This window comes from Electrona antarctica (genome assembly GCF_951216825.1).
Source record: "Electrona antarctica genome assembly, chromosome: 21".
Classification (NCBI taxonomy): domain Eukaryota; kingdom Metazoa; phylum Chordata; class Actinopteri; order Myctophiformes; family Myctophidae; genus Electrona; species Electrona antarctica.
The window spans coordinates 15,969,250-15,981,081 of record NC_136802.1 but is presented as its reverse complement, the minus strand read 5'-3'; the positions used below and the strand labels follow the sequence as shown (position 1 = coordinate 15,981,081).

The 11,832-nt window shown below is 42.5% G+C and overlaps 1 protein-coding gene across 1 annotated transcript; it reads left to right on the top strand.

The window, feature by feature from the left end:
- Positions 1–3,152: 3,152 nt before the first annotated feature.
- Positions 3,153–8,675, top strand: LOC306914076 (proteasome subunit beta type-6-like). The gene is made up of 7 exons (XM_079490971.1): positions 3,153–3,322; positions 5,537–5,604; positions 5,940–6,005; positions 6,437–6,502; positions 7,406–7,535; positions 8,087–8,231; positions 8,453–8,675. Exons 1-7 carry the CDS (start codon positions 3,233–3,235, stop codon positions 8,578–8,580), a joined length of 693 nt encoding a protein of 230 aa, XP_079347097.1. The 5' UTR covers positions 3,153–3,232; the 3' UTR covers positions 8,581–8,675.
- The last annotated feature ends 3,157 nt before the right edge of the window (positions 8,676–11,832 follow it).

Sequence of the window (11,832 nt, the reverse complement as noted above, 5' to 3'; positions counted from 1 at the left end):
TATGCATGAAATGTTTGTCACTTATATAAGAGAGGGCCTTACAACAATGTAATTCGTTTTCCTTCTTTCCAACCACGGCTTGTGCATTCACAAGTTGCTCATCACAATCTCCATCAGGACGCCCTCTGAAGGAATCATTTGATTTGATGAGGCGAAGTGAAAAGGACAGAGACATGCTGTGTGCATTTCTGTGAAATTAAGCTCTACATACATGCATGCATGGTGAATTTGAATGTGATTATGTCTTGTCAGTGGTACTCAGCAATGACAACCTCCCTGCTGTGTGAAACCAGACAGCTCGGCATATTAATTGCCATAGGAGGCTTGGAATATTGAGGCCATGAGACTGCAGAAAATCTCATTCCTATCATGCATGTACAGTGTACAGGATATGTTCACAACAAACAACAGAATGGGATTGTGTGTGTGTGTGTGTGTGTGTGTGTGTGTGTGTGTGTGTGTGTGTGTGTGTGTGTGTGTGTGTGTGTGTGTGTGTGTGTGTGTGTGTGTTGTTATTGTCAAAATGTGTTATTGTCACTCTTATTCTCACACTTATCCTCAAGGTACGGTTGAATAAAGGATAATATGTTACTCTATTCATTACATGTCTTAAATTGACTACGGCAATAAATAGGAATAAAACTTTTTGTTGAATAAACATTTGACCTTTGAACATTTTAATAAGTTAATTTATACCATTTGGAACCGAAATAGGGAACCGTTAGGAACCGGAATCAAGCAGAACCGGAATTGGTACCGGATTCACAAAAATCCCAACGATACCCATCCCTATCCGAGTCCCGTTTCCATTGCATAAAACCATTCGGTTGCATACACCAGTGGTTCTCAACCTGTGGGTCTGAAACCCATGGTGAGTCCATATGGACCCCGCTTTGAGAACCACTGACATACACTAACTATTTAGTCCCTGTCTTGATCTGTGTTGAAAAAGCATTTTAACTTATATATATATTCTTGGCTCATGCAGGGTGCATGGCAGAAAAAAACAACAGATAAATCTGTCCTGCTTTGAACTGTTGGATGTTCTGATCACCATATTTTCATGGAGAGTTTAAAAAGTTTAATTATTCAATATTCATACTTTTTAACATGTGGCTTTCTATTATGGAATCCCAAACCAACCAATTAACTGTGCATTTCTGTTTAGAGCAAACTGTTGATTGGCCATGCGTTCCAGCCCTATAGAGCTGCAGCCCCTATTGGTTATTGTTTTCCATTTTATGAAAAGTTACAGCTTTAGACATATACAAGGTTTCCACCCGCCTCTGCTTTCAGTGGCCTTATCAATCATCCAGCCTGCATTCAAAACCTGATGACCACTCCAGCCTTTTTGTCATTGTTCATCCTGTGCGCTCAACCCTTTATGCTAATGCTTTTTGTTAAAAGGGGTAGACAAGGGAAGCTGAGGGTAGGGATGTGCTGCTGTTTCTTTTGTTCCCGTGTTTTTTTGGGGGTTGGTGAAGACTATTTGTTCTGTTCTGTTCTTTTTGTTTGTTTTTGTTTGTTCTCTTTTCAGGCAATGTGGTATTTTGGTTTGTTGTTTTGGCCTTATAGCCACCCTGAGGATTTATGCCTCCCTTCTTTTGTTTTTTTTAGTATTTGTTGTATTTGTATTTGTTTTTTTAGTATTTAGTTCCTGTAAAACTAACCTAGGCACTGGTAATAAATGTGCTTTTTTCATTATTATTATGTGTTTGTGGGCCTTTGGAAACGTGCTACTCCCTGTGTTACCTCTATGACTACCATAGGGGTCGTAACATCAGGCCCACATCGTGATCTCTATGTGAGGAGATCTATTGTCGGCCGCTGACCACTAAAGTACGAGAAAAAGGACATATTTTTTAACTGCCTGCCCTAAAACAAGATGAGACAGGACTAGATTAAATTCAGGTATCACAGCAGCGATAGCAGTTCGGGAAGAAACAGAAGAATGAATAATACAAAAGTTATTATAAAAACAGAGTTGCTGGCCATAGATATCTCCACTGAATGAGTGCAGCTACAGTCAACAGTAAATATACATTTACAGTGTAATTGGCTAGACATCTAATTGTCATTGAATACATGAATATATATATTGTAAGTATATAATTTACTGTGTGTGTGTGTGTGTGTGTGTGTGTGTGTGTGTGTGTGTGTGTGTGTGTGTGTGTGCGCGTGTGCGTGTGCGTGTGCGCGTGCGCGCGTCCCATACTGTAGGCCTGCATGTTTTTCCCTTTTTTACTTTCTTTATATGATGATTTCCTGTTTTTTCATAGAAGTGTATAGGCTAGGCTACACCTTTAATTGTTATGATGAATTGAAAATGGTGGACCCTGATGTAAACAAGTCTTGTGCTTTTCATGGTTTCGTCCACAAAGTAGCAGTTTTTGTATTGACTTGTGCTTTCGTTTGAAATGTATCCGTTCTGTGAAATATCAATCAATCAATCAATCAATCAATCAATCAATCAATCAAACTGTGAACCGCTCTCAAAGAGCACCTACGGTCTACGGACGGCTGCAATTCGAAACTGGCCCCCGTAAAGTCTGAGTCCCCCACCCACCCCCTTTTTTCCCCTCACTATACATCTTTCTTCCCTTTTTACCTCCTTAATGATTTCCTGTTTTTTTTTATATAGAAGTGTATATTTGTACGTCTCTAAATGTTCTGATGAATTGAAAATGGTGGACCCTATAGAGGGTTTTCGCGTGACATCATCATCAAACCCGGACGTTTTGCAGGAAGGAACGTCTACCGAGTGTCAAAAAAACTACTTTCTGGCCTTGACAGCCCATACATCCAAACAGAAAAGTTGTATTTGATTGCATTAAACTACGTTAAATGACATTAAACTGACTTTGACATTCGATTTGCCACTCGATTTGTCATTCACTTTATGCATACCCTCTAGTACCCTATCGTCCACAGTAACAGTTTATATATTGAGTTGTGCTTTCGTTTGAAATGTACTGTATTCTGCACATTTTCAATCAATCAATCAATCAATCAATCAATCAATCAATCAATCAATCAATCAATCAATCAATCAATCAATCAATCAATCAATCAATCAATCAACGTCACGGTAGGATCCGACCTTTCCTTCTTCAACATACTCCTTGATCTTATCGCGGCGCATGCGTCGTGGTGCTGTGCAGATAGCGCAGGCGTGGTGTGTACTGTGTAGAAGCTACCGGCTAAAGTGACAGAGAGACACAGAGCTTTTTACATGATGAAGTTTAGAGAGAATAATATGAACGTTTATAACAATAACACCGACCTGGTTCCAGAATGGAGCGGTACTGAAGTCACCACAGGGGTGAGTTATGACCCCAAAACACATAGACACTGCTTTAAAATAGGTTTTATACTGCTAAGCTAAGATGCAATTAGCCATGGTTCATGACGCTCGTATGTTTCAGGGCTAAGATACAATCGGCTCTTAATGAGCCACTTTATTTATTGTGTGTGTGTGTGTGTGTGTGTGTGTGTGTGTGTGTGTGTGTGTGTGTGTGTGTGTGTGTGTGTGTGTGTGTGTGTGTGTGTGTGTGTGTGTGTGTGTGTGTGTGTGTGTGTGTGTGTGAGAGTGAGAGATATGTCAAACATGTGGAAACACTTGCTTTTATTCGTTTTTGATTTAAGGTGTGTTGGAGATAATTGGTTATGATAATCCTGCTTTGTGAATTGTGAAATACTTCACATATATTGATTAAATAATAAATGGTAAATGGTGCTTTTATATAGCGCCTTTATCCAAGGCGGTGTGATATGTCTTGTTGCACGTCGTTGACCACGTTGACCCTAGTGATTCAACGCATGCCATTGGCCCAAACCACACCAAAGGGTCAAGACGGTTTTAGCGTTAACTCCTAGCCCGTCTCCGGACCCCCCGGGTTGAGCTCCTTTGGACCTACCGCGTAGGGTCCGGTATCACCGGCTTCAAGCGACATGGGATGCAATCTGATTTACCCTGACTTACCCCTCTGCTGCGGTGTGGGTGTCACGCTGACATATTCAAAAAGAAGCATATGAACGCTATAGGAGACAACGAACCTTCTGACCCCCCCCGCGAACGGCTCAGAAGCCGTTAAGTATTTTTAATGTTTGTACGACCGTTTTGGCAGCTCTGAAATTCTCTCTTCGGTCCCTCCTTGTTGACATCTCGGTTGGCTAGCTGCGCCTACGAGGCGCGTAGGGAGGCGCAGCTAGCCAACCGAGAGGCTGGAGGCGGTACAATGGGATGTCAACAAGAGAGAATTTCAGAGCTGCCAAAACGGTCGTACAAACATTAAAAATACTTAACGGCTTCTGAGCCGTTCGCGGGGGGGGGGTCAGAAGGTTCGTTGTCTCCTATAGCGTTCATATGCTTCTTTTTGAATATGTCAGCGTGACACCCACACCGCAGCAGAGGGGTAAGTCAGGGTAAATCAGATTGCATCCCATGTCGCTTGAAGCCGGTGATACCGGACCCTACGCGGTAGGTCCAAAGGAGCTCAACCCGGGGGGTCCGGAGACGGGCTAGTTAACTCCTTGCAACCGTTTGGACCCAAGGAGTTGCATGGTGACCCTTTGGTGTGATTAGGGCTAGGCTACCAGTTGCCTAGCCGCAATTTGCAACTCTAGATTTTTTTTTATAATGGGATGAATCTAGAGTTGCAATACCCTCCATTGACTCCCCACTCATCATTTTGCGTTTGCGATCTGCTTGTCTTAAACGACGTTAAACTCACCAACATTGCAGCTGTAGTCCAAGCTTGAATTATTCTCTTTCAATCTGCAAAGCTTGTTTTTCATAAAAATCCCCCGTAGACATGTTATGAGCTACTTTCTGTCAAGAAATTCTGTGCAAGTGATTCTTTTTCTAAGTGCTGGAGTTTGGAAGCGCTCGTCGTAAGTCACTGAACGTCCCTGCATGCATCTGTTTCGCATTTGCACATAATGCAGGAGGCAGCAGCGCGACCCCTTAATAAAAACGAGCGCTTCCAAACTCCAACATTTCTTCTTCTTGACAGAAAGTAGCTCATAACATGTCTACGGGGGATTTTTATGAAAAACAAGCTTTGCAGATTGAAAGAGAATAATTCAAGCTTGGACTACAGCTGCAATGTTGGTGAGTTTAACGTCGTTTAAGACAAGCAGATCGCAAACGCAAAATGATGAGTGGGGAGTCAATGGAGGGTATTGCAACTCTAGATTCATGCCATTATAAAAAAATCTAGAGTTGCAAATTGCGGCTACCAGTTGCCCTGCATCTTAGTGTTTTTCTCCTTGGTAATATTATTACAGTAAGCGGCATATAACGTACATTATAGCCAGCCTCCAGCTCACCCCAACAGCTCATCTGCATCCTTGAGTTGTCGTCACTTTATCACTTTCACGTTTTTATCATTTTATAATATCATATAGTTTGACATCGTGGAATGGCCTGTAATCATGTAATCTCTCTCTCTCTCTCTCTCTCTCTCTCTCTCTCTCTCTCTCTCTCTCTCTCTCTCTCTCTCTCTCTCTCTCTCTCTCTCTCTCTCTCTCTCAGACTACCATCATGGCGGTAGAATATGATGAGGGTGTTGTGATGGGAGCTGATTCCCGTACAACCACTGGGTAAGAGTGTCTGTGTGTGTGTGCGCGCATCATTAACCCATTAAGGACTTAATGGTTTAAGTCCCATTAAGGAGCTTATAGAGCCGCTATTTTTGAAAAGTCGTGAAAATGTGTACAATGAATATATATTCATTGGTGGCCAATTACAGTACATATAATTTTTGGGCATGAAATAGGTTTAGAACCACTGATATTGAAATATAGGTTTTTCAGAAAACTGTTAGGATTTAGATGACATTTTGTAGAATCTGGTCTCAGTCCTAAATGGGTTAAAGCACATGATATATTGTCTAACAACAACCTGTGTGTGTCTGTGTGTCCGTACATCCATCCAGGGCGTACATTGCCAACAGAGTGACAGACAAACTGACTCCCATCCACAACCGTATCTTCTGCTGCAGGTCAGTCCACCACTGTACTTTAACTATAAAGGTTGTTGGACACTGGTGCAGTTTTTTATTTTGCTCCGAATGACGGAGCGAATTTTGGAGGACGTAAAAAGAAACATCGACCTCTCGCGTTGTGAGAGTGTACCAAATGCACTCTCAATACAGGCCTGTTTTATCAACTTTATAGAGGGTTTAAGTGTTTTATCAACTATATAGAGGGTTTAAGTGGTCCGGATTTTGCATCTCAACTAAAGCTAATTCATCATGCCTAGTGACTGAGGACAATTACACCATAAATTAAAGTCTCCACGATACGATTGTTGTGAGTGTTTTTTTCACGATGAACTATAATAACGACAGCACACGATAAGGCTGTTATCCTGTGGTGTGACAATAAAGTTGATGAAAGTGTGTGTGTGTGTGTGTTTATTTGTGTGTTAAAGGTCTGGTTCTGCTGCTGACACTCAGGCCATCGCTGAAGTGGTGGCGTACCAGCTGGGCTTCCATAGGTATGCACACACACACTGCAGTGCTGGTGTACGAGCTGGGCTTCCATATTGGTGCACACACGATGACCGATTCCACCGGTCATCAAATTATTGTCTCAGGAATGTAACAAACATCTGCATTGTCAGACTTCTGATCCCTGACTGACTAACCAGTAGGCTCTTTCTGACTTGTTCCACCCTGGTTCTGCGTTGTTTATGTTGAATTTGCTATAACATCATTTTTGGAAAAAACTAAAAACAAACATGATATGCCCAGTCACCATGCTGCGCCTGTGATGTTCCTTTTTACAGACACCAAGTTTAAAATAAGAATTGAACACACAGAATATCAATACGAAGCAATTGAAAGTGGTAGTGGATGGAGAGAAACGACTTTTGTCGAACCATGATACAGCAACCAATGGGTGCGAAGAGGGGCACAACCATGGGCGGGACTTGACAAAGGGTGAATTGATAGAAAGGTAACCGGAGAACTCGCTGGTTTCTCCGGTACAGAAACAATGTAGGAATGCTAAAGTTTTAACACCAAAGTACAGAAACAATGTAATTCATTAGTGAACAATATCCTGAAATATCATTGGTACTATCATTGGTATTCACATGCTTACCCTTTTATCATTACGTAGCTGACCATTTAATTGCACAAAATAATTTGATCACTTTAGAAATGAACTATAACATCTGTGGGTTTGACATACTATACTGATGAAGACAGCATGTTAGCATAACGATGAAGACATTGAAACTTGTTTCTCTCCACCTTTTGCTGCGGCGAGTTGGTAAACCGGCGAGTTCTCCAGTATTCGCTAAGTCATTAAAAAACAATTTGTGAGCGCCATTTAAATGTGTACAGTACAGTGACACTCACTCATTAACGCAAAGAATTAATATTGTCATCGCCAGCATCGAGCTTGATGAGCCCCCATTGGTGGAGACGGCCGCCAATCTGTTCAAAGCTTCCTGCTACCGCTACCGAGAAGAGCTGAGTGCCGGGATCATAGTGGCGGGATGGGACAAGAGGAAAGGAGGACAGGTAACCATAAACCTAAACCTAACGCACCTAATGTCTGTCTGCTGGGATCATAGTGGCGGGAGGAGACAGGTAACCCTAACCCCTAAACCTAACGCACCTAATGTCTGTCTGCTGGGATCATAGTGGCGGGAGGAGACAGGTAACCCCTAAACCTAACGCACCTAATGTCTGTCTGTCTGCTGGGATCATAGTGGCGGGAGGAGACAGGTAACCCTAACCCCTAAACCTAACGCACCTAATGTCTGTCTGCTGGGATCATAGTGGCGGGAGGAGACGGGTAACCCTAACCCCTAAACCTAACGCACCTAATGTCTGTCTGTCTGCTGGGATCATAGTGGCGGGAGGAGACAGGTAACCCTAACCCCTAAACCTAATGCACCTAATGTCTGTCTGTCTGTCTGCTGGGATCATAGTGGCGGGAGGAGACAGGTAACCCTAACCCCTAAACCTAATGCACCTAATGTCTGTCTGTCTGCTGGGATCATAGTGGCGGGAGGAGACGAATAGGTCTAACTCTCTCTCTCTCTGTATTGTATATGTCTCTCTACCAGGTGTATTCTGTACCAATAGGAGGCATGATGGTCAGACAGCCTGTGTCCATTGGAGGAAGTGGCAGTAGTTACATCTACGGCTTCATGGATACAAACTACAGACCTGGGATGACCAAAGAGCAATGTCTGGAACTCACTGCTTCTGGTGAGACGCACGCACGGACGCACGCACGCAAATTTTTGTGGGAACACTGCTTTAGTTGGTTGTTCAGATTCAGAACTAAATTCTGAATCTGAATAATTTTGTGGGGAAAAAAGGTTTTCCAAAAACGCTCTACTTGGAAGACCTGAACGATTAATTGCTCTCTCTCTCTCTCTCTCTCTCTCTCTCTCTCTGTGTGTCTGTGTGTGTGGGACTGTGCACAGCTCTGGCCCTGGCCATGGAGAGAGACGGGTCCAGTGGGGGCGTGATTAGACTGGCTGCCATCAACGAGAGCGGAGTGGAGAGAAAGGTTCTGACCGGAGACCAACTGCCCAAGTGTTCTACACACTGATGCACACACACACACACACTCTGAAACATGCACACTTATATGTGTTAATTTGTACTGAAAAGTAAAATGTAATACATTCAATAAAAGTTTTGTTTTTTAGGAAATCTCCTGATTTCTTTACTGTTCATTCACTGAAGCACTTAAACCCTCTCACATGGGTCTGTACTAGGCCATCTGCTCTAATGTCATTTCACATCCTACCTGTTTTGCTGGGGTTTTTTTCTTCCTTTTTTTCCTTTCTGAATTCCCATAGACATTTTTCATATCACGTCAAATAAGAACTGTTTTCCAAAAATAAACAAGTGATCCCGGCGGTTTGACTGAGAATTACTCAGTCAAAATGTAATTACATTTAACCTTTGCATAAGACTACAAGGTATAGCACTTCCAACAGAACTAAAAACCCAGAAAGAAGCATTTAAATAATTTGAGACAAAAACAAACGGTTCAATACATCTCAGGGGGGGGAAAAAAACATCAGAGAGGTCCAACCTGGAGGAGAAGCTCCTGGTGAAACAGAAGTATTGATGTTAAAAATGTCCACTGAGGCTGCAGCTCTTTAGATGTCACAGACTATGGTGTTTTCTCTCTTGCACTTGCAAAAGATGTCAGTCGGGGCCATCTGCTGGAGAAACGGTGTAACAACATTCCAGAGTCTGGGAACTATGGCTAGGCAGGTTCAAGGTTGTACTTTATTGTTTCATCTTGTGTACATAAGAGTAAAACTGGGCTTCCTTCAGACAATGGAGCAGTAAAGATAACATAACATCAAACACAGCAAGCACAGCAAACAAAGGGATAGAGTAAAGAGTGCAAGAAAGAGCAAACAACTAAAGAGTAACATAAATGCATAGGTGCAATTCGAGCTCCTGTTCTCCTTTGAAACAAAACGCCCATTCTCTGAGGCTAGGGAGCTGTACAGACTGAAAGGCTCTGTCACCTTATAGGGTCAGATGTCATTGTAGCAGGTCAGTTTAATATTCAGGTGCCTAAAAATGCAACGCTCTATATAATAATATTAATAATTAATAATGTATTATTGACCTTGCACAGCTCTATATAATATAATATAAGACTTTGATGGACAATAGTAAGGCTTTCTCCATGATAAAGGTTTATTTGGCGGGCTATCTCAGCCTGCCATAGGCTTGGGTAACACCCACTTATATGCTGTGGTGGAAAGTATTTGTACTTTACTTGAGTATTTCCAATTTCCAATACTTTTGCTTATACTTCACTACATCTTGGATCCAATTATTGTATTTTACTCCACTATATTTATTTGACAACTTTAGTTACTAGTTACTTTGTAGATGTTGATGATTATTACAAAACAGCCCTAGATATACATTTTGGCCATTTTAAAATATCCGATCTACAAGCTCACAATGCGCCGCAATGTGACGCATTGTGAGCTTGTAGATATTCTATTTTCAAAATATTTCAAAATATGAAATGGGACGTTCTGCACAATGAGTACTTTTACTTTCGGAACTTTAAATACATTTTGATGTCAATACTTTTTTTTTTAGAGGTTTATGAAGGGTGCTAGGGGCCTTCTCCCGGTCTCCAAATCCCTGGTCCAGATAGAGGTTTATGAAGGGTGCTGCTAGGGGCCTTCTCCCGGTCTCCAAATCCCTGGTCCAGAGGTTTATGAAGGGTGCTAGGGGCCTTCTCCCGGTCTCCAAATCCCTGGTCCAGATAGAGGTTTATGAAGGGTGCTAGGGGCCTTCTCCCGGTCTCCAAATCCCTGGTCCAGATAGAGGTTTATGAAGGGTGCTAGGGGCCTTCTCCCGGTCTCCAAATCCCTGGTCCAGATAGAGGTTTATGAAGGGTGCTGCTAGGGGCCTTCTCCCGGTCTCCAAATCCCTGGTCCAGAGGTTTATGAAGGGTGCTAGGGGCCTTCTCCCGGTCTCCAAATCCCTGGTCCAGATAGAGGTTTATGAAGGGTGCTAGGGGCCTTCTCCCGGTCTCCAAATCCCTGGTCCAGAGGCAGCACAGCAGCTTAGGTTACAAGCTTTACAGGTAAGAGTATGAAAAAGAAAAAGTACTGTTGTGTACAGCAAAATCAATCAATGTGTCCGTCAGGGGTCAGGGTTCATCAATGTGTCCCTACAGGGGTCAGGGGTCATCAATGTATCCGTACACGGACAAATGTGTCCGTGGCAAAGACTTGGTGTTTTCTGTGGAAAATGTTAGATTTTCTGTTTTACACACCATTATAATGTTCTTATTATGATCATAAGACTGAATGTCAGTCTCCAGGTTTTCTTCAGAATGTGTATGACACTGATTTACCACGACAAGGCATATTTATGAGTCCAACTAGTACTAGTGGTTCTCAAATGTTTTATTTGCAAGGACCCCCTAACTCTGAGAAACCAAATGGAGTTAATGGACCCTTACGGGATTTGTACACTCAGAGTTACAGACCTGTCATTCAGGGCTATCTAGACCGTGTTTCTGGTAATATTATTGCCCAATCATAATGATGTTGTGTATGTCCGTGAACAAGAAAAAAATAATAATGATGACAAGCCAGCATGATTATGAGCCCTGCATGTGACTGCATCATTCTTCTCATGGCTGCAGATTTGACCATAAGCCGTGCACTATGGCCATATATGGAGCGTGTCTTGAGTGTACAGGGTACAGGGAGGTCAAATCAACTGCATATGGAATGTCAGAACAGGTCAGCTCCATATATGCATACATGGGGGCTTTCCCCATGTATGGGGATGATGATGTCATAGTGATGTCACAAGACCTGGGCACAATATGGGGGCTTTCCCCATGTATGGGGATTTTAATATCATCCCTGATGATGTCATAGTGATGTCACGAGACCTGGGAACAATATTGTAACGATTGTCAGAAAAACCTTTGGTCGCAATTAGGTTTTAAATGTGTAATAATCATGTCCTCTTCACTTCGAAATATCAATATCTGGAACTGAGATGTAGTGGAGTAGAAGTAAAAGTACAGAGAATTGTAATTCTCTAGTCATGTAAAGTACAGAGTAAATGTACTTAGTTATTTTCCACCACTGCGTGAATGAATCACTATAATAATAATCCCCATGATGCTTCTTTTCGCAGATAAGTGAGCCTGGGACCGAGGCTACATGATGCTGCACTGACTGCAGTGGTGTTTCTAAACACCTCCACTGCGGCAGGAGGCGCTGTGGGGCTACCCTGCCACACAGATCCAAAGAAGACTCAATATCCCATGATGCACAGCGCGGAACTGTTG